At 36.3% G+C, this 18450-nt stretch overlaps 2 protein-coding genes across 2 annotated transcripts in view; both read left to right on the forward strand.

Moving 5' to 3' along the window:
- Positions 1-1980, forward strand: part of LOC107661265 (39S ribosomal protein L1, mitochondrial-like) — a 6341-nt gene extending 4361 nt beyond the window's left edge. The window contains exon 9 of the mRNA XM_016450763.1: positions 1295-1980. Within this exon, the coding sequence (XP_016306249.1) occupies positions 1295-1392 (98 nt within the window). The 3' untranslated portion in view covers positions 1393-1980. The remainder of the gene's footprint in view (positions 1-1294) is intronic.
- Positions 1981-2607: 627 nt separating this feature from the next.
- LOC107661219 (extracellular matrix protein FRAS1-like) overlaps positions 2608-18450 on the forward strand; it is a 133051-nt gene continuing 117208 nt past the window's right edge. Inside the window, exons 1-2 of the mRNA XM_016450718.1 lie at positions 2608-3031; positions 4017-4048. Coding sequence (XP_016306204.1) covers positions 2965-3031; positions 4017-4048 — 99 coding nt within the window. The 5' untranslated portion in view covers positions 2608-2964. The remainder of the gene's footprint in view (positions 3032-4016; positions 4049-18450) is intronic.

The raw sequence follows: 18450 nt of genomic DNA on the forward strand, positions 1-18450 counted from the left end.
TTGCCTATTCGGTGGCCACCGGGTCTGTGTTGTTCGTCTCAGTCAGCCCAAAGTGGCTGTCCACTCCTCTGCTCTTTTCCGTCCCATCTGGGTCGCCAATTTGTGGTGTCGTCTGACGCTCGTCTGAGGAACCACACTCACTCTTGAGTTTTGATGCCAGAAGATACATTTTATTTCATCATCAATGAAAATAAAACGGAGATGCTCTCTGCACCTCCAGCAGAAATATGGGCCCACAACATTAAAAATACAGTAGTATATTTCATTGTACACATGGGGTACTTTTTATCCCTGTGTGCACCAAACCCATCTTGAGTGTTTGTTGCTAAAAAGCTAATTTTTTAGTTACATCTGACCATAGAAGCCAGTCCCATTTGAAGTTCCAGTCGTGTCTGACAACAGAATATGCTGCGGATTGCTTTTGGATGACAGCATTTTCTTTCTCCCAAACAACATGTGGTGTAGGTGCTGTTTGATTTGATTTGATTTTTTAAAGGTTTTCTGACCCCGAGACTCAACTTTTTTCTGCAATTCACCAGCTGTGGTCCTTGGAGAGTCTTTAGCCACTCAAACTCTCCTCCTCACCATGCATTAGGATGATATAGACACACGTCCTCTTCCAGGCAGATTTGTAACATTTTCTGTTGATTGGAAATTCTTAATTATTGCCCTGATGGTGGAAATGGGGATTTTCACTGCTCTAGCTCTTTTCTTAAAGTCACTTTCTAATTTGTGAAGCTCAATTATCTTTTGCTGCACATCAGAAATATATTCTTTGGTTTTTCTCATTGTGATGGATGATTAAGGGAATTTGGCCTTTGTTTTCCCTCCTATTTATATTCCTGTGAAACAGGAAGCCGCCATGGCTGGATAATTTCATGTTCATAATCACCCTGGTATGCTCAAAATTGTAAATATGAATGGGAATATACTTCACAGATATTTTACTCATAAGAATTTCTAGGGGTACCAATAATTGTGTCCAACGTGTATTTGAGAAAAACATTTATTTCATAATGAGATTTTCCCCCATTTTCAATTGTTTTAGTTCAGTGAAAGGTTAGATATTTGTGATTTTTTTTTTAAATAAAAGTTCAAAATGATTAACATTGCAGATTTATTTTCACAGCCTTCTTTGATCATAAATACCAAGGGTGCCAATAATTCTGACCACGACTGTATTAGCATTTCCATGTTCTCTAAAAGCAGATTTAACATTGGCTGTTAGGTGGAAGTACCTTTTATATTCTTTGACTTGAATAAAATGTATTGTGTCTTTGCTTTTTTCTTCCAGGTCCTTTTATTGAGCGAGCAATTGTCTGCAGTAGGTCAAGTGAGGGTTTGCACATTAAAATCGAAGAATTATTACCACAGGAAGAGAAAAAGGCATGACATTTTTGCTTTGTATATATTTGCATTGTACAAAACATTTAGACTAATAAAATGGTCTAACTGTGATTTTATTCTGAAGTCAGTTTATACAGTAGCATGTTTTAGGTATGGAAGTAACACGGTTAATGGCCCATTGTGGTCAATAAGGATGCCCTGTTGCAAAGAATTTCAGCCCACATTAAGCATCTTAATGGAGATCAATTTGTGATGGTATGGAATGCCAAAAACGAATTGCATATGGTTACAAATGTTGCCTTAACACTATTACCCCTGTATCTACACTATTTACATTTACAGTTATGCATTTAGCAGATGCTTTTGTCCAAACCAATTTATAAAAGAACAAAACCAGTTCATCAAAGAGCCAACGATATTCATAATATACAATGCCAGGTTTAGAAAACTAGATTTGGAAACAAGCTAGAGAAGATGATAAATGAAGAGAAGAATACGTTTTTCAGTGTGAAAATGCATTGGTGGCTGAGGCCTTCTGTGGGGTATCTTTTTTTCTTGCCCTGTCATCCCCTACCTATAACAGCAGGTGGCAGTAGAAACTCACTTTTTCTAAACTAATTAAACTCAGATTGTATGGCAATGCAGTACGTTTTGTCTTCATTTTCGTCTTTTTCAAAATATCCTTGTTAAGGTCAAAGAAGAACAAAGACAGGCTTTTGCTACAATAGCTATGCATGTAAATATTTAAGTATTTAATTACAAGAAGCATTGGTATCTTAGGAAGAGAACAATCATGATTTTATAGAAATGCTTACTGTATGTGAAGAGATTTTAAAAACAGCATGGTTTAAAAGGTCTGAATGTATTTAAGTTTACAAAATGTGCAAGGTTTTTCTGTTTTTGGCCTTGAATGAGCACCGAGCAAGGATCGGATTGCGCTGCTGCACGTAACCCAGGAATCTTTGACCTTTGACTATTTTATGTAGTGTCTAAATCATTTTTAAATAATAATTCTAGTGCACGCACAGCGTTATAGAAATATAATTTGCATGATTCCACCAAGTTTGGAATGCATTTTTAAACAAAAAATGCAATAACCTAAAGAAATCACAAGAACGTTAATTTGGCTCATCATAGCGTTCACAGAAGACTACCTCAAAATCTAATACCCGTCCAAACTTTGATGGCCACAGGTTTTGTTCCCACAGTGGTAGAGGGAGAGGAGGGGCTCCTCAACTCGTGAATGCAGCTGCTCGTGTCTCCAATAACTCACTTTAAAGAGCGGCTCGTACGCTCGGTGGTTGTTAGTGCGTGTTCCTCTGTAATTATTCGTGTTCAAGTTGTCTTTGCAATGGCCCCGTACTTTTAATAGGAAGGGTTTTCGTGTGGGAACCGCTCTCTCTGAGGAAGTTTCGCTGGAGAGCGCACTGGACTGTATCTGCTCGGAGTCGGACTGGATGCTTCCCACGATACCGACCGTCAGCTAGACTTCAAGCTCAGGCGCTGGTGATTGATTTGAGTCCGCAGGAGAGCAGCGATGATAAGCACTAATTCACATTCAAGTTAAAGCCATTGTATTTCTGAGCATTTTGGATTAACACAGTTTCTAAAGTGAATATGGGTCCTGTTTGGATCCTTCTAACCGTTTTAATTGGATACAGCACTAGCTTGCCCGGAGCACAAGGTTGGTGTTTCTTTTATAGTTATTTTTCTGAATTCATTGGTAAATATGTTGCCTAATATAGATACAACTCGCAGATCAACGCGCATGCTTTTTTTCAACTGTTAGTTGCAATAAAATAGATATACAAATCTGGATAAATCAGTTTGTAGGTACTCGTAGAAATATGAGATAAAAAGCACCGTGCAATAGAGAGTCCTATAATATTAAATAACTATGACTGATGTCTCAGACTAGTGATGTTGTTTATGAAACGGCGCCCGCATCCCGTAGCTATCTGTTCTCTTGCTCTTCCCACATCAGCTTGATACATTTGCATAAATTCAATATAACTCACTAGCTAGTGGTTATTATAAGTTGTTTGACAGTAAACATTATTGCCATTGTTTCTAAAGATATGTATTTCATGAGGGAAGCATGCTTTCTTTGAGAAGTAAAACTTCATAACACATCATAACACGGTTAACTTCATCTTCACAAGAGTTTCTGGACCATGTTTTCACGGTTACCTGCTTGCAATCTAATGCAGTTTTTATAGTCTTAAATGCGTTTGCTTTCTGATTTGTTTGTCTGGTTTTTAAAATATCTTTACATAATACTGTTTAGCTGCATAAAAAAAAATACTTAAACAGTTAATGGTCTTTCAGTCATTATTTCATTTTGTATTTGTGTTAACATGGTAAATTAATGTCAAACCTCTAAAACCAAGCAAGATCGTAACATGCTGACATCCTTTTCTCTTTACAGCCTTTGAGGGTCAACTGTTAAATTTCATTAATGCACCTTGTGACAATCTTTTGTGTTCTTTCACATTGGGCAACAACAAGGGCATTTATGAATGTCCAAGACATTGCCGAACACATGATTGCCATGACTGTGACATTTGTCCACAAGTAGCCTAGTCATGAACTTGTCAATTAGCCTGCAAGTGAAAGCTGATGTATTGATCCTTTTCCACTCTTGTTCACCTCATTTTCTTCATCCACAGGAGCATGTGTCCATCAAGGCTCATTGTTTGCGGTACGTATCCATTCCTCTTCTTATTTTCATTTCCTTTTAATCTGATTAATGTACATGTGTTGAGATCTGGGGCTTTAAGCAATAATCCTGGCCCATTTATGCAAGACATTGTGTTGTTAATTATTTAGAGGCCCATTATCAGCACTGGCATTGAAAGGATTCACCTGATATCAGTCAGAATAGGTCTCACAGTCACTACAGACGTATTTGAGGAGAAGTGCCTTATAAATAATGAACGTGCTAACTTTGTGAATGGTACACTCTTAAAAATAAAGGTGCTTCAAAAGGTTCTTCAAGCGATGCCATAGAAGAACCATTTTTGGTTCCACAAAGAACCATTCAGTCAAAGGTTCTTTAAAGAACCATCTCTTTCTTACCTTTTTGTAATCTGAAGAAACTTTTTTCGCCACAAAGAACCTTTTGTGAAACGGAAAGGTTCTTCAGATGTTAAAGGTTCTTTATGGAACCATTTAGACAAAAAGGTTCTTCTATGGCATCGTGAAGCACCTTTATTTTTAAGAGTGTATGAGGATGAGATGGTCTAGAATCAGGGGTTCTTCTCAACTCTGGCCCTCAAGGTCCACTGTCCTGCAGAGTTTAGCTCCAACCCTAATCAAACACACCTGAACAAACTAATCAAGGTCTTCAGGATTGCTAGAAAGATACTGGCAGTTGAGTTTGATCAAGGTTGGAGGAAAACTCTGCAGGAACGTGGATCTCGAGGGCCGGCCAGAGTTGAGAACCCCTGGTCTAGATTACGTATCTTGAGAAATGGAAAGAAACCATATATTCAGGTGTCTCTTCGACAGCTCATTGCAAATTGCAAGGCAACTCTCAGATTCCCATGCGTTTTGTGGTTGTGAATGATGAGACTGGCCTTTTGTTGTTCCTTCTGCAGAACTAATGGTTTGGATGTTAACGTGTGTAATTTTGAAATTCATCCATGATTACTTGCAGGAATAGTGACATTGTAAGTGCACAGAAACACTTTCTTGTAGAACACAACCTTCATGGAACTGTGGTGCACAACAGGTTTCCTTCGTGGTTTAATGGAGAGTAATGACACATCTCTGTCGCTGCTATTGTGTAATGACAGTAATTAAAAGTAGTGTAAACACAGCAGCAGGATTTCTTCCTTTGCTCCCTGAGAACTGGGAATGGAAGTGAATGGTATGTGTGCATTGTTCCCTATAACATGGCTCCTCATGGGATTCAAGAGGCTTTGTGGGGAAAAGGGGGAGAGGGTTGGGAAGACAGTCACGGACAGGTGGAGACATGCTGGAGGGAGTCAGGAAGAGGATCTTTGGAGTTCAAAAGAAAAGTCAGCCAAAACACCTGGACAAGGAGCCATAGAGTCCTGATATGGAAAAAGAGAGGATTTAAATAGTAATTATGACTCCAAACTCTTTTCAGAAGTTGTTAGCAAAATCAAAGCACTACTTAAGATAACAAGTGAATGGTTAAACCCAGTCAAAACTGGGTATACAAAAAATGTTGGTTTCTTGGTGTATTAGAAGTATTGGTAAGACTTTCTGTGAAGCCCGTATTTATAATACATTATAAGAGTATTCTTAAGGCATTATAATGAATGCATAATGTATTATAAAAAAAAAACTTATAATATGTTATAATATATCATCTCATGAGTTATTATTTAAAAATAATTATAATTATTTTATATTATAATTAAAATAAAACAGTTTTAATGCATTATAATATTGACTTATTTGTGGTTATAGCCTTTACGATTATGATTTATAATACACAATGAACACAATGCATCAACTTAACTAACAATGGATTATATTTCCCATAGATATAATGTATTAGAACTCTCATATCTTGCCATTGTTAACTTGTTACTTTACTTAAAGCAGACAAAGACCACTTATAAATAATGACAACAATAAAAATAAAAAATTATATTTTTTCTTAAACAGCGATAAGATCAGATATCTGATCAGATGAATGTGTAATATGGCACATTTGATTTTTACTATACTTATTGCAATATCAGTAAGATAGTAAGATACTGTACAGATCTTAAATAATGTCAAGATATGAGACTTATAATCCATTATAAATGAAGTGGATTTAACATGGTGTTTATTGGGTGTTATAAATAATCATAAAAGTTATAACCACAAATAAGTAAGTTTTATGAAGTATTATAATTGTTGTTATGATTATCTATGAGATGAAACAACATATTATAAGTTTTATAATGCATTATGCATTCATTATAATGCCTTAAGAATACCCTTGTAATGTGTTATAAAAATGGGCTTCATAGGAAGTGATACAGAAATATAAGAGATTTAATTCTGTAATACAGCTTTCTTCAGATTGCTAATTATGTGTTTTGTGTTCACTTTTTAACCCTTTGTTTGATGACAATGAAAGAAAGTGAAGGTACACATTACCGTTTAAAAGTATGGGGTCAGTATAACTTTTGTTTGGAAGACACATTTATTCAGCAAAGTTGCTTTAAATTGATCAAAAGTTACTGTAAAGACATTTATAATGTTACAATTTATAGTTTACAGAAATACAGATAGTTTTATCTGTATTTTTGATAAAAAATAAATGCAGCCTTGGTGAGCACAAGAGACTTTTTTTAATAACCTAAAACTTTATTGGGCCCAAATATTGTTATGGTGGCAGAAACTAACCATTTGTTGTGTGTAACAGTGACATGTTTATGTAATTATTGTTGTGTGACATTAGGTTGAGCATGTAATTGTAATTTGAAGAGCCTGTGGAGAGTTATTTGGCAGTTGGTCTAAAGTTTTTCTATCATTATTTATGACTCTACTACTTCAGCCTTCAGCGTTTTGAAAACAGAGGGTTGAATACAACTGAACTAAAACAGTAGATGATATGACAGATGCGGGACTTCTCAAGAGTGTTAATTTCGTCTACAGCAGTTTGTGCGTTTCTGCTGTGAAGAGGCCTTGCAATGAATACTGTATAATGATTAATGAGAGCCAGTGCAATAGCGCTCACCCTTTCCATTCAGCAGCACATTCTGAAATAAGGTACAACACCACATCTAAACATATCACTCGTGCCCTGGGGCTCAAATTCCTTGCATTGCAAGTAGTCTGCCTCTAAGCAATCGAAATGTAGGGCAACTCAAGAATAGAATCGACTAAACAGAGAAATGGCACAAATTTTGCTTGTTTGATTGGGGTTAAAAGAAAATATTTAACATAGCTACAATTTATCCGGAGAGCAAATAGAAAGTAATGGGAGGGAAATTAATTTTAACATTGAACAATTTGGTAATTAACTACAGTCTCTGCAAGTTACTTTGTAACTAAAGATAGATGGTTAAAAATATTTGAACCGTATACCCTTAGTTATCTTGTTTAGGGATTTTATTTTGTCAGTTAACTTCCAAATAAATGTAATAATGTGTGGAAGGAATACAGTATTAATACAATTAGGATGGATTAGTTAGTAGGGTGAGCGTCGCTAGTAATTGATGTTCATTCTGGTGCTTTCATGCCACCCACAATGTCTTTCAGTATGATAGTCATGATCTTCAGAGGATAAAGCCCTGGGCTTCATGACCTCAAGGCACATGGGGGTCTTCCCCATTTTAAACCTCATTAGGTTGTTTTTCTAATGTTCACAGACCATCTTTACTTTTACAGCTGGTCATTTAATACCTGGCCTGTTTTCCAATTTCTCAATGCACCTGTAACAGAAGTTGAACCGTAATCCTGCAGATTTGTACATGGAAACATGCATGAAACACTTCATAGAACGGATATTCTCTGTTGCTAGTAGTCACAAACCTTTTTATTTACTGTTGGATTTTATTTCTACAGTTATCATTTGTGGTGAGCAGAGCCTGTCTATTCATGCTCTGTTAATGAATGAGGTATTCCTTATGCTTTCCTGGTGTAAGTTACTTCACACTTTAATGTGTAATCCTGCAGTCCTTTAGGCACCAAATTGGCTTTGACCCCTTTCTGGCCCACTGAACACATACGATTTTGCCCCACTGATTGAGCTAAACAGCAATATGACAAAGCAATTGGGTACAGGGCATGCAGGGATGTTTGAAAAGTGGCTTAGCAGTCTTTAAATTCCTGAATCCAGGATTTCCTGGATGCTCAAACAGAGAACAGATTTTGAATGGCCCTTCAAGCGTGCACACAGATACTTGCTTAAAAGCAAATACCCTGCTTGACTGATAGACAGACACTCCAAACAGGCTGAACTGTCTGAAACCTCCGCAAACAGCTAGTTCTGGCTTGACCATTTCTGAGTTGTTTGTCTGGAGGTCATCGCCTTTTGTTCTTCAGTTCATTCCGAGTGATTATCTTACAGCTCTAAGTTGAAGCGTGTTTGCATCTTGTCTAACGCTGTGGACAGATTGCTAGTTTTAAATGGTGTGCATTCTTAAACATAACCTCACAGGAACAACTAACTTTTGTCTAATGTTTATGTTATTAATGTGGTGGTGAACTGTTTCTCCAAGCAACTTTTCTATCTCTCTCTGCCTACTAAAAGGTTAAAAAGGAGGCACATTTCATCTTTTTTATGGCTGTGACTGTTAAACAGATGATTTAAAGCAGTGTTTCTCAACTGGTGGGTCGCAGAGTGTCAAAGAAACAACATCAACTACAAAAACGTAATTCTAAATGTTTTTCTGATGCGAGACTTTTATTTTGAAAGATGTGCGTGAAAGCTCTTGACACTGTTTTTGCAGTTTAAGTAAAGACTGCCTGAGAAAAATGTGCTGTCCCGATTCACTATCTGCGGTCAGATGAGATGTTGTCAGGCGTAATGTCAGGCTCATTATTCTATCGCTATTTTTGTAACTTAAATCTCTCACCTCAGAAAAATGAACTATCCTGTCCTGTCAGACTATCCTGTCGCACTCTTCAATTGTACGCACAAATGCGGCGGCGCACGCTGTTTATCACTTCACTAAAGCGCAGAAGAAACTACGAGCATGCAACATGTGAAATAAAAGTAAAGTACCAATAAATCACATAACTGGTACTTCGTGTATTAGCTGGTAAGGATTTGCATGAAGGTATGATATTTGTTTAAACAAACAAATATATATATATATATATACTCTGTGTATATATATATATATATATATATATATATATATATATATATAAATAAATAGGGTACAACGGGGCTAAAGGCCCACCTTAAGAAAAAATGGGCTATTCACTGCGCCTAAAATGTATAATTGCATAAAAAAATATATACATTGTATTGAACATTAATGGAGCAACATATTTTGTGTAAACATAAATCATTCAAGATGTTTATTTTGTTTAAAAATCTTATAGATGTATGAGGTGGCATGAGGGGCCAGCATGGGGTAAAAGGCACACGGTATTGATACAAATACTTCAGCTAAAATAATGTTTTAAAAAAAAAAATAATGTCTAAGTTAATACTTGTTAAAAACAATAACTTTAGCAAAGTTTGTACTATATTCTGCTTATTTTGAAAAATAAAAGAATCCATTTTTGTTCGATAAATATATTGACATTAAAATATGGTAATATAAAAATTTATTTTAAAATACAGAAACAAAATAGTTTTAATAAGCAAAGATTCTGAAAGTATTGAAGGAGATCCAATAATAATTGAATATATACAGTAGTAACAATTTTTTTATTATATGATATGATTGATATCATGTTTTTAAATATGATGGTTTCATTCTAAACATGGTGATTATCTCTAATATGGACACCCAACATAATATATGATATTTACCCTCTGAATCTAACCATGCCATGTCAACAAATGGAAAAGTCAGCCATATATTAATTATCATGTTAATTACTGTGCGCCTTTAGCCCCAACAGCAGGGGCGTTTTTTACCCCAAATACCATACTTTTACATATTCTTTCGTTATTTAAAAACAGTTGCTTTAATTATCTTAAAAAAAACTGAAAATCATAAAGAAGACTTTTGTCTCAAAATATATGCATTAATTTTAGCGATTCTCATTTGCTACTTAAATCTACAACTAGTGGTCGACCGATATATCGCCATTTTTTCTTGACACTGTTTTTGCAGTTTAAGTAAAGACTGCCTGAGAAAAATGTGCTGTCCCGATTCACTATCTGCGGTCAGATGAGATGTTGTCAGGCGTAATGTCAGGCTCATTATTCTATCGCTATTTTTGTAACTTAAATCTCTCACCTCAGAAAAATGAACTATCCTGTCCTGTCAGACTATCCTGTCGCACTCTTCAATTGTACGCACAAATGCGGCGGCGCACGCTGTTTATCACTTCACTAAAGCGCAGAAGAAACTACGAGCATGCAACATGTGAAATAAAAGTAAAGTACCAATAAATCACATAACTGGTACTTCGTGTATTAGCTGGTAAGGATTTGCATGAAGGTATGATATTTGTTTAAACAAACAAATATATATATATATATATACTCTGTGTATATATATATATATATATATATATATATATATATATATATAAATAAATAGGGTACAACGGGGCTAAAGGCCCACCTTAAGAAAAAATGGGCTATTCACTGCGCCTAAAATGTATAATTGCATAAAAAAATATATACATTGTATTGAACATTAATGGAGCAACATATTTTGTGTTACTGTCATTAAAATAAGTTAATATAAATATATATATTTTAAAATACAGAAACAAAATCATGTTAATAAGTAAAGATTCTGAAAGTATTGAAGGAGATCCAATAATAATTGAATATATACAGTAGTAACAATTTTTTTATTATATGATATGATTAATATCATGTTTTTAAATATGATGGTTTCATTCTAAACATGGTGATTATCTCTAATATGGACACCCAACATAATATATGATATTTACCCTCTGAATCTAACCATGCCATGTCAACAAATGGAAAAGTCAGCCATATATTAATTATCATGTTAATTACTGTGCGCCTTTAGCCCCAACAGCAGGGGCGTTTTTTACCCCAAATACCATACTTTTACATATTCTTTCGTTATTTAAAAACAGTTGCTTTAATTATCTTAAAAAAAACTGAAAATCATAAAGAAGACTTTTGTCTCAAAATATATGCATTAATTTTAGCGATTCTCATTTGCTACTTAAATCTACAACTAGTGGTCGACCGATATATCGCCATTTTTTTTTAAAATATCGGCATCGGCCGATAAGTTTTCCTGTTTGGCCGATGCGTTCGAGGCGGGACGTTTATTTTGACGGCGCTGAGAATGGCAGTGTCTGAACACACAGTGCTCACATTCTCCCTCTTGTTCGCTGTTGTCATTAACAGTTCTGTCTAAATACGGATAGAAGTCTGTCTAATAATCAGATAGAACGGTTAAACAAAGGAATTAAAATGTATACAAAAAGTATTATAACGATTTTATATTATTAGTAATAGAAAGGCAAACATTATAATACTTTCTTGTTTGCTGTCAGCATTCAGCAAATACACATTTATATCATTTAAACAAATCTTTGAATGACTAATGAACATTTAATTTCACAAACCTTGCAAACTTAGTCGAATCCAGTTGTGAGATCTTGTGATGTGTGCATTTGTATCCTGCATGATCGCGTGTTCTCTGCGTGACGGTCGGTCCGTGCAAATTGAATGCGGACAGGAGGAGAGTTCAGCTTCACTGGAGATGCACGATCGACAAACTTTAAACTCAGGATTTTAAATTATGCTGAGCTTTATGCATTTGCCCACTGCCATATTCATGTCATTTTCACTCATGTTCTGTATGTAAAATGAGCGTTACCTTGGCTTTATTTGAAAAAATATGATTCCCACTGCACACAAACTTCCATTTGTGCACACTTCCACTTCCAAACATTTATTTTTTTATCCATTTTTAAATGATTTCAAATTTATTAAATATTAATTAAAATAAATATTTATATCGGCCATCGGCCACCCTGCTTTCCAAGATATCGGCATCGGCTGTCAAAAAACCATTATCGGTCGACCACTATCTACAACATTTTAAAAAACATTAAAACTATTAGATCAAGTAAGCACAGAATCAACTTTGCACTGCTGCGTGCGATCGTGTCAAAAATCAGACAAATATACACGTGCATCTTGAAAAGCAGATGTTTTGGAAAGTGCTACGCCACGTTTTTGTGCCATCTAGTGGTTTAGATGAAAATAATATCAAAGGCGCCTTTTACCCCGGGGCACCTTTAGCCCCGTTGTACCCTATATAACATAAAGTGGGTTGCGGCTTGATGACCATGGGAAAATGTGGGTCCCATGGCCAAACCAGTTGAGAAGCACTGATTTAAAGGGATGGTTCACGGTTCACCCAAAAATTTAAAATCTGTCATCATTTACTCACCTTCATGCTGTTCTGAACCTGAACATAAAAGAAGATATTTTTTAAGAATGTTGGGAACCAAACAGTTTTGGTGCCCATTGACTTTTATTGTATGGACAAAACTCTTGAGACATTCTTCATACAGATGAGGGTGAGTAAATGTTGACAGAATGCTCATTTTTGGGTGAACTATCCCTTTAAGATTTGCCAGGTAGGAGAGGTGAAAGCTGAGCACCATTCAGAATTGAACTGAGAATGTCTTTTCCTGAATTTAATTCCTGGATTTAAGTTGAATTTCAATTGAGGTAGAAAACTTGAAGAATTTCAATTGTTTTGAATGTAAGGAGGAAGAATTGATTCAAGCTAATTTTTAAGTAGAAAATTAAAGTTTATTAAATGTTAAATCAATGTTTAAATATTTATAGGGTAGGGAGAAAGAAGGATGGATGCATAGATAGATAGATAGATATGTTTTGCTGGGTCGAATAAGCAAATGTTTATAAGGGTTCCATATTTTACTTGGTTTTCCTCAGATTATAATTTTACTCTAACTAGGGGTTCAGTGTTGTATAAGATGTCGTGAGAAATGAACACTAGAAGATAACTCCTGAGTTCGGCTACCTGTCGCTCTCCCTTAAGTGCATCTGCTGGCAGAAGTCAAATCACTGGCAGTCAGAATAATTCATGTTCAGACACGATTCATTCTGACATTTAGGATTCAACACTTCATGCACTACAGTTTCATCCCCTGCTGATCCACCACAGGCTGGAGCTTTCGGGAATGGAAGACTACTGTTGTGTGTACAGGATGAACTGACAGGCCTCATTTCAAAGGTCAACCTAAAGTTGAATTGCTCGTAAAGTCTTTAATATTAAGATGAGAATCTTTGCTGAAAGTGTCACGTCAGAGATTCAGCATCTCCTTGTGGTTATCTGCACATCTGTGACTTCACCTTTGCTATTGTTTCCGTTGTGTTTTTGAACATGGCTCCCTCTGTAAATTCCATGGAGACAAGCGGAGGTGAAGCAACAGAGGTGGGGAAAGATGGTAGCCTGAGGAAAGACAGCCAGACGGGGCCTGTCTCTGGCTCCAGCCTTCTCCCCCCTCAAATGCCTAATTTTGGATCTTGCTCATGTTCAGTGGCAAAACAAAGGCTTCACGGTGTGTCCTGCCACACAAGACGTCAGGACTGAGTTTGCACTTGTTTTGCTGGAAAAAGAGATCTTCACACATCAAATCTACAGGTCTTGGCGAAAGTCCCAACTGATAACAAGGGAGCTAACATCAAGCCTCAGCCAAGGAAACTATCTTCCAATTCCATGTTCTTTAGCAGCGTTGGATAATGAACTTAACTAGAGGCAAGCCCCTGGCAGGATCATGCCAACTGATAACAAGGGAGCTAACATCAAGCCTCAGCCAAGGAAACTATCTTCCAATTCCATGTTCTTTAGCAGCGTTGGATAATGAACTTAACTAGAGGCAAGCCCCTGGCAGGATCATGCAACGAAATGAGTAGTTTTTATAATCCGTATCAATTCAATCCAGACTAGCATTTATGAGAGTAATTTAGGCATGATTTGTGATCAAATTAAGGTGCGTGATCCTTATCTTGATTGTGTCTTGGAATATTATTACAAAGCTCCTTTTCAAAGTGATGAATGGAAACTCCTGAGATGTTTTGCTGGTTTAAAGGGAACTCTGGTGTCTGTTGTGGAAATATTAATCTACCTCATGAATGCCCCCTTATCACCGGTGCCATTTTAAATTGTGGGGAATTAGAAAACAAACACATGGCAGACTCTTGCAATGCTCAATAGTCAAACTTGAGCTACTTTAATAGCAGGACTCTTCTTTAAATTAAAGACATCCCAAATCACTGCTAACATATGCACTGCAATCAAAAGATAAAACATCTCAGAGCCAATCATTTACACAGTTTAGTGTCGTTCAAATGGACTTTTTAGTGTGTTTTGGTAAAAACATTGAGCGGATGCATAATTGTGTATATGTATTATGTGTTGTATTGTGTAAATACTGTGTAATAATGTTTTTCAGTGCTAATCTGGAAAGGTGGTTTAGTAGCGTTTAAGAAGTACAGCTGATACTTGAAACTGAGAAATTAAATTCTTCAGAGCTTTTGGATTGGTTGCACTAACCTGTGATGTTTCTTGAGCATCTGAAGCATTTTAAGAGGGTCCATTGTATATGGTTTTTTGTTTGTCTTTTGTGTTAGCTTTGTGTGGGCTATATGTTCCTTTTTTAAGAAGCTATTCATAATGCACATTTCTGAAATTGGATGCAAGAAACTTAGTTTGTCTTGTGTTTCTCAGTGATTAATGTGCGCTGCCATTCAGAAGTTCCCTTATGCTCACACAGGCATTTATTTGAATAAAAATATACAGTAGTAAAAAATAATTATTGTGAAGAATTATAATTTAAGTAACTGTTTTCTATTTTTTTATGGAATCTGTGATACTTTTTCTCGATTCTTTGATAAATAGAATATTCAAAAGAACAGCATTTATTTAAAGGGGTCATCGGATGCCCATTTTCCACAAGTTGATATGATTCTTTAGGGTCTTAATGAAAAGTCTGTAACATAGTTTGGTTAAAATTTCTCAATGGTAGTGTAAAAAACACCTTTTTTACCCTGTCAAAAACAGCTCTTTTCAGAGCAAGCCGTTTTGTAGCATTTTCCTTTAAATGTTAATGAGCTATGCTGACCCCGCCCCCTCTTCTGAGCTGCTCTCTGAGGGACTGTTTACTTTAGCCACATTCATCGTGAAACTTGTTAATTAGCGCATTATTAGGAAAGGCGATTTGCAAAGATTCATTAAAAAACCTTATACTCACGTCTTCTGTAGGTGAAACTGGATCACAAATGATTCGCGTGAACATAGACGCATTTAGGTAGATCGGGGGCGCATTCCCTTCAAAAACAAACATAATCCACCGCGTGCGTCTTCAGCAGCTTAGATGTCGGGAGTAAATGACGACTGTTATGTTCATTATTACATCCAACAACAGAACACCTCAATCGCTTAGGAGTCATTCTTGTCTACATCGGCTCCGGCCGTGAAACAATGGCGGACTGATGACAGCTCACTCAGGGTGGGTCTAAGGTAAGACACCAGTCCAGTCTGTGCTGAAACGCCACTGTCAATCAAACTATCGTGGGAGGGGCCTGTTTTTGTGACGTCACATAGACAGAGGCATCTGAGATCGGCTCGATTTGAGAAAGGGGTAAAGATTTTAGTAGATTAAAAAAAAACAATGGGTGGATTTTTGTCATTATAGGGTGGTTGTGTACACACACTGCCAATACACATTTCAGTTCAAACATCTTGTAAAAGTGCATGTAGCATTTGATGACCCCTTTAAAAATAGAAAGCTTTTGTAACATTATCAATGTTTTTTTTCTTGTACTTGTACACTTGTATACTTGTATAGAACAGTAGTCTATAGCACAAGTGTATATCACAAATTATTATTATTTTTTTTTACATTTAAATTTTCCACATTTTATCTGCTAGACCACCTCCCCCATCGTAAAGACCCCAGGGTGTTTCTTTAAGAGTTGGATGAGAATTAAAAAGACGTAGGGGGTTCAGATCAACACAATGGAGTAGGTGGGTTAAGTGAGTGTCTAAAGGTTAGTGACCTTTACACCATGGACCTTCTCGTAAGCAACTCTAGTGTGGGGGTCAAACTTTGACAGGTAGTGTGTAAAGGGTGACTGTCTGTGTACTGCAGCAGAGGAACAAGTTTGAACTCATTAGTGAAGTAATCAGTCTCATTCTCTTTGTTGTGGTTTTGTAAACTGCCTTAGGCTCACTTACCAGTTAATTGAATGCAAGTATTTAATAACCATCTTTTTATATTAAGATTACTCCGGTTTTCTTTTGTCATTAAACTTTTCAAAGATTAGGAAATTATATGCTCAGCTACACAAGCTGTCTTTAAAAAAATGAAAGGATATCAAAGCTTGTCCTCAGCTGAATTAGTTGTGCCTAGCTTGGATTAAAGTTAGAGGGTCTTTTTTAGCAGCCAGCCGCCCAGTAAGCCCTGAAGCCCCTGCTTCTCAGTGGTGTGTAGATGCTACAAACAAACCTGTGGGTGTATTAATAGAAAGCAGTTGCATCTGTTCGGGGTCATACTGCCCATGCCTTCCCTTTGGACACAGGCATACTTTATCTTGTCTGCTGGGAATAGCAGACGGCCTCCAACTCCTTTCTTATGTGGAACCGAGTCAGCAAAGTGTGCTTACATTTGTGGCAGGCAGGCGAGGTAAACAAGCCCCTCCGATTGTTCACCGCCCTCCACACACAGAGATCCAGAGAAACCATTAATCTCATCAGTTCAAAGCTGCCATCACCTGCAAGCTCCGTTCAACAGCCAAACCCACTGGGGCTGTGTTTTCCCCACAGTTTTCACACTTCCAGTAGGATAGATGAAGATAGACAGGTTGGAATTGTTTACACCTGGTATTAATGTCTCAGGTGATCCGATCACAGGTGGCCAGCCAAGACAGATTGCACTAATGCCAGGCATAAACAGCAGTGCGTTATTGGTTGTTAAAGGGGTCATATGATGCGATTTCAAGTTTTCCTTTCTCTTTGGAGTGTTACAAGCTGTTTGTGCATAGATAAGACCCCTAAAGTTGCAAAGACTAAAGTCTCAAACCCAAAGAGATATTCTTTATAAAAGTTAAGACTTCTTTTTAGCAACGTCATATGACCCCTTTAAATGTGGCTTTTTTATAGTTTGTTAAACTAGACATAATTTCTAGTTGGCCAAATTATTGTCAAGCACATTGGCAATTCTGTGAGGAAAAATTTTTTTTTTTTTTTTTTTTAAATCTGTGGCACACAGGTATTTTGTTTCTCATATTTGTGAATTGTATATTTAACTCAACTTTTTTTTTTAAGTTGGCCAAAGGGATGTTATTACTTAACATTTAAAAAATGATTGTGGGATAGTAAAGAAACCGTTTTCCAACATCTTTTGCGTATTTGAACCCTTTCCAACAGACTTCAGGATTTTGAGATCCATCTTTTCACACTGAGGACATTTGAGGGACTCCTACGCAGCTATTACAAAAGGTGAAAACATTTATTGATGATCAAGAATGAAACACAATGCATGATGTGTAAATTTTTCTTATTTTGTATAAAGATCATATTTTTTTTAATTTGCTACATAAATGCTTACAGGTTTCCCAGAAGACAATATAATAACTGATGAAACTAGAGGACAATAAACATACATTTCCGACAATATTTGGTTTTATCTGTGTTCTTTAAGCCATCCCGCGTTCATCTTGGTTTATCTTATTATTTTCATAATAATAAAGTAAATCTATAATCCATTGCTAATTGACATATCCTTTATCACATAGAATATATTTTCTGCCTCATTCTGTGATAAGAAGCCACATCAGATCAGAAAATTAAGTTATTTCAAACACTCGAATGATGTGGAGTAATATGCTATTAAATGTTCATTGACAAAGTGTTTTATAAACGCTTCTCATTGAGTTTGGGAGGATGTTTGGCGCATTTTCCTTTTTCAGATGCACAGCATGTTATAAGCGACTCAAACTCACAGTGCTTGCAGAGATGAACAGCATTTACTACTGATGCTGTGCATATATGTATTTCATTAAAAATCTCAGCCTTTGCGATTCAATAGTCACATCAAGCTAAATTGCGATTTCGGTTTGATTTTTGATTAATCGTTCAGCCCTATAAAAAAGTAACCCTGTATAAACATTTCAGTTTGCTTAACAAAGCAATACACAATTTAAAGGGGTCATATGACGTTGCTAAAAATAACATTATTTTGTGTATTTGGTGTAATGCAATGTGTTTATGCAGTTTAAAGTAAAAAAAACACATTATTTTCCACATAATGTACATTATTGTTTCTCCTCTATGCCCCGCCTTTCTGAAACGCATTGATTTTTACAAAGTTCATCGGTCTGAAAAGCGAGGTGTGCTCTGATTTGCCAGCTATCCAGTTCGTTGTAATTGGCCGAATTCCTCAAGCGTGTGACGGAAATGTTACGCCCCT

Source organism: Sinocyclocheilus anshuiensis, unplaced genomic scaffold (assembly GCF_001515605.1).
Source record: "Sinocyclocheilus anshuiensis isolate Anshui unplaced genomic scaffold, SAMN03320099.WGS_v1.1 scaffold1365, whole genome shotgun sequence".
Lineage (NCBI taxonomy): Eukaryota > Metazoa > Chordata > Actinopteri > Cypriniformes > Cyprinidae > Sinocyclocheilus > Sinocyclocheilus anshuiensis.